Source organism: Daphnia pulicaria, chromosome 1 (genome assembly GCF_021234035.1).
Source record: "Daphnia pulicaria isolate SC F1-1A chromosome 1, SC_F0-13Bv2, whole genome shotgun sequence".
In the NCBI taxonomy this organism is placed as follows: Eukaryota; Metazoa; Arthropoda; class Branchiopoda; order Diplostraca; family Daphniidae; genus Daphnia; species Daphnia pulicaria.
In genome coordinates this window covers 36,620-40,792 of record NC_060913.1, presented here as the reverse complement: position 1 = coordinate 40,792, position 4,173 = coordinate 36,620, and the positions used below count along the sequence as shown (strand labels likewise).

General features: G+C 49.0%; 1 protein-coding gene across 1 annotated transcript; it reads left to right on the top strand.

Moving 5' to 3' along the window:
* The first annotated feature begins 626 nt into the window (after window positions 1-626).
* On the top strand, window positions 627-3,912 carry LOC124320958 (homeobox protein slou-like). The gene is made up of 2 exons (XM_046783871.1): window positions 627-1,596; window positions 2,809-3,912. The coding sequence occupies exons 1-2, from the start codon at window positions 993-995 to the stop codon at window positions 3,741-3,743; spliced, it is 1,539 nt and encodes a 512-aa protein (XP_046639827.1). The 5' UTR covers window positions 627-992; the 3' UTR covers window positions 3,744-3,912.
* The last annotated feature ends 261 nt before the right edge of the window (window positions 3,913-4,173 follow it).

Below are 4,173 nucleotides of genomic sequence, written 5' to 3'. Positions count from 1 at the left end.
AGCCGCTCTCATCGTTTCCCATCTCCTCCCATTTTCTCTCTCTGCCTCTGCTGTGTGTGTGTGTATAGACTAGACTCGGGCACCACCCACGCCGTCTCTTTTCTTATTTCTTTTCAAATTCTTGGACGACGACGGACACAAAAATAAAATTTAAAAAAAAAGGAACAAAACAAATCAAATAAGAAGCGCGATGATCGTTTTCGGTAGGCGGCGAAAATTATAGTTGATATACACAGCACCGGAGGCATCCTCCTCCAAGCCCCATTTGCCCGGCCGCAGCTAAATACGTGTGTGTAGGCCATATGGGAAGAGAGAGAGAGAATCAGCTAAATAAGTGAGAGTAGCCGTCATCGCTTGTGCTGGGCACCCGAGACGATATAGAGTCGACTCTCTGCTGCTGACTGCTGGTGAAAGAGCCGAAAGAGAAGAAGCTATTGAGAGAATCAGCCGGGGCCAATCGGATGTTGCCCAGTGGGAGGAGCCATCCGCATCCAGATGACATAGAGGAAGAGCCCAGGCAGCGCCGCGCAGCATCCGTGGAGGATCGCCTCCGACTTGTGTATAAGACGAGGGGAGGCTCTTTTTCTCCCTCATTCTCGGCCTCTCCCACTTGATTGCCCCGGCGAAGAGAGCTGGGCGGTTTCACGTCGTCCGTATTTATATACACACTCATCCGCACTACGTATTACTGTACATCTTTCCTCTAGGTGCAGTAGTATACATGGACCGGATATCTCTCCATCCGATATAGAGACGAGTAGTTGTGGCTGGTGCTTCATTCAGTTCGTCAATCTCCGTCGAGCAAACAACTCCTCCAGCTGATTTTTATTAGACGTGTCCGATCTCGTCCGTTTGAGAGTTTCAAGTTCAAACAAGTTTACGCCATCAGGAAAATTTTAAAAGTGCCGTGATTGTTGGAATAGTTTCGACAGGGACAAATTAACTTTTGAGCTGATATTTATTGACTGTCCGTCGGGTTTTTGCTATTGCGGATGGACGCAACTCTTCCGGTGGATCTGAGACGATTCAGACTCGTCGTCGAGACGTCGTTCAAAAAAATCGCCCACCAGCGTCCAGTAGCAAATCAAGACATGGAAGTCAATGTGGAATCAGACGGTGGTCCGTTCGTGGCCGGAATTGGCAAAGTGTCGCCTTCGCCCTCAGCAGTCACGGCCTCTTCCATCCAGCAGGAGGAATCGATGCCGACGGCAGTCCGAACAGAGCACCACCACCAACAGCAACAACAACAACAGCAGCAACACAGGTCACTCAAGTTCAGCGTTGAAAACATTTTGGACCCGACAAAATTCACCGGCCACCAGCACAGTCAACTGCCACCTCGTCTCAACAACAACATCTTCCAGCATCCGATCCAGCACATCCATCACCACCATCCGCTGTTCAACCATCCAGGAGGGCATCACCCGTGGGTCTTGCCCGTCAATCCGGCCAATCTGTTGCATCACCAGCAGCATCTCCAGCACCATCACCAGCAGCAATTGCAGAATCAAGTCCACCACCATCACATGGACGTACACAGCACATCCGTCGAGTCGGAGGACAGTCTCTACGACCGCAGCAGCGACCTCGAATCAGGTAATTTCAACTGTGAACTGTTTGACACCCGTTCGACACGTGTCTAACCGGAATGGAGCTTAACTTTTTTGTCCTTTTTTGTGGTCGTTTTTTATTACGTCTTGAATTTCATTCCGTCCCCCCTTGACACTCGTGCTGCTGTCCAGTGCAGCAGCATCAGCTGTCTCGACTCGTTATACTACACATTGTCTTGTCACCCTATTAAAAGAGATACCCTTTTGAGCTATATGCACGTATATATAGAGTTGGTTTCAAATCGGGTCGTCCAGTTATTGACAAAAGCAACTGCTGTTCGACTGTCGGAGGTTTCCGGTTTCTCGACTATTGTGTAAAACAGAGGACATTAATAGGTTGGGGCTAAAGTCATTTGATTGCTCCTTTCTTGGGAAGAACAAAAAAACAAGAGTTAAGAAAAAGGGCAATAACCGGAGTGCGTATACATACAAGGCGGAAGTTGTTGCGGAACCCTGTCAAGTATATCCAAGTCGGTGTACATGGCCCCCTCCCCATGTATAAGGTTCATCCTCCTGTTGCGTCCGAGAAAGATACTTCCGGCCCGGCTCCTCCCTCTTTTTCCCTTCTAGCCCAGCATATCATGCAAAAACTAAAACCCCTTTTCTTCTTCAGTTGTCACTAGTACTAATTTGTTCAGTCAATCTATACTTGTTTTCCAAGTCCACCCCCACCCTTTTTTGCCCGTCTCCTAATAACTGACAGAGTATGTACGAGCGTATTAGATGTCCTATAGGGAAAAAATAATTTCTCCGACGTTTTCTTCTTCCAAAAAGAGCTGCCAAAGCCGCGCTTGTCTGTTATTAGGAACTGTTTAGGGGCTGTACGGGAAGGTGTCGCCCAAGAGACGTTAAAGGGAAAGGCTGAAAAAGGGGGGGGGGGGGGCACAAAAGTGGAGTCCTGGTGTTTCAAATTAGCGTTTAGAGCGGCAGTGAGAGGAGATAGATGATGACTTTGCCAGCCACCACCACCACCAAGGGACAATCTCAATAGGAAAATAAAAAAGGGCCATTTTTAATTTAAACGTATTCATATTGCACATCTATACACAGCACATTGCGGAATTGTTGCTCCGTTTAGCGCGCGGGGGATATCCTCCCGAGACGAATCCATTTCTATACCCCCCGACAACAGCGCAGCCAAAATGCTAATCAAACATCTGTTTTTCCTTTTCTTTTTCCCATTCGCGGAATATTTTAGAGAGGAGCTATCGGGCCCGATCCATTACCAGTCACAAAGGATCGTCGGGGGACGATGACGACTGTGACGACGGAGTGGAAGATGATGAAGATTGCGACGACGACGATGAGGATGAAGATGACGACGACGACGATGACGAAGATACGGAAGTGGACATGGACGATTGCGACGAAGTCAACGACCCGGCCGCTGTCCTCATTCGACTGGGCAACGTCGGCGGAGACGATCTGCTCATGGGCGACGGCGGCAACAAGATGGTGGCCGCCGCCGAGCTGCTCCAGCAACAGATGGAATCTTCCGGCCGGAAGAACAAACTCGACAAGAAGAACAAGAAGAAGAAAAAGAAGAAGAAGAAGAAGAACAACAGCATGGCCATGATCAATTCCATTTGCTCCTCCGAGGACAACAACGGCAAACACAACAGCGGCGCCGGCAGTTGCACCGGCTCGGCCAACGGAGGCGATCGAGGCGGAAGCGGAGGAGGGAAGCCGAGACGGGCCAGAACGGCCTTCACCTACGAGCAGCTCGTCGCATTGGAGAACAAATTCAAAACGACGCGCTACTTGTCCGTCTGCGAGCGACTCAACTTGGCCCTGCAATTGTCGCTGACGGAAACTCAGGTGAAAATTTGGTTCCAAAATCGGCGCACCAAATGGAAGAAACAGAATCCAGGGCTGGACGTCAACTCGCCGCCCAGCAGCAGCAATCCACCCGGCGGCCATCAGCAGCAGCACTCGCCCGTCTACGGCCAGCAACAGCAGCAGCCGGGCAACGGAGGTGGCCAGCAGAGTTCTCCATACTCGGCCGGACTAGTCGGTTCCATGATGTACAATCCGCATTACCTGGCCAGCGCGGCCGCTCTGCCGTTCCTCCTGGGCAACGCCAACGGTGGAGGAGGAGGACACCCTTGCTTCCACCACATTGGCCATTCGTGATCAATTCTTCGTTTAGTTTTTTAGGTAAATAAAAAGGACAAATCAAGTCTCATCATTTTATGTTTGTTTCATTATCTCACCTCTCTCAACTGTTGTGTAATTGGACTCTTATATCCGTTTGTTATATCACGTGATTGTGTACATAATAATACAAGACGATGACACACAATTTCAAAATTATATTTTGTACATTTCTCCACCACCCGACTCGACTCCACGATATTCTTATTGAAATTATTGCGACGATTTGACGTATGATGCGGCGACGATGATTGATGTGCGTGAAACGTTTCCTTATATATTGATCGGCCATGTTAATTACATCCAACCCTTGTGTTATAATATTATATATCGAGTCTGAATATACAGAGTGAAGCCAGCGTCAAAACGGCGTCGTCTCTTATTGTTGTGCGTGTACAGCTGTTTCGAC

Coding starts and splice junctions, on each gene's coding strand:
- LOC124320958 (XM_046783871.1), top strand. CDS start 993: ATGGACGCAACTCTTCCGGTGGATCTGAGACGATTCAGACTCGTCGTC. Junction 1,597..2,808: donor CAGCAGCGACCTCGAATCAG/GTAATTTCAACT, acceptor GGAATATTTTAG/AGAGGAGCTATCGGGCCCGA.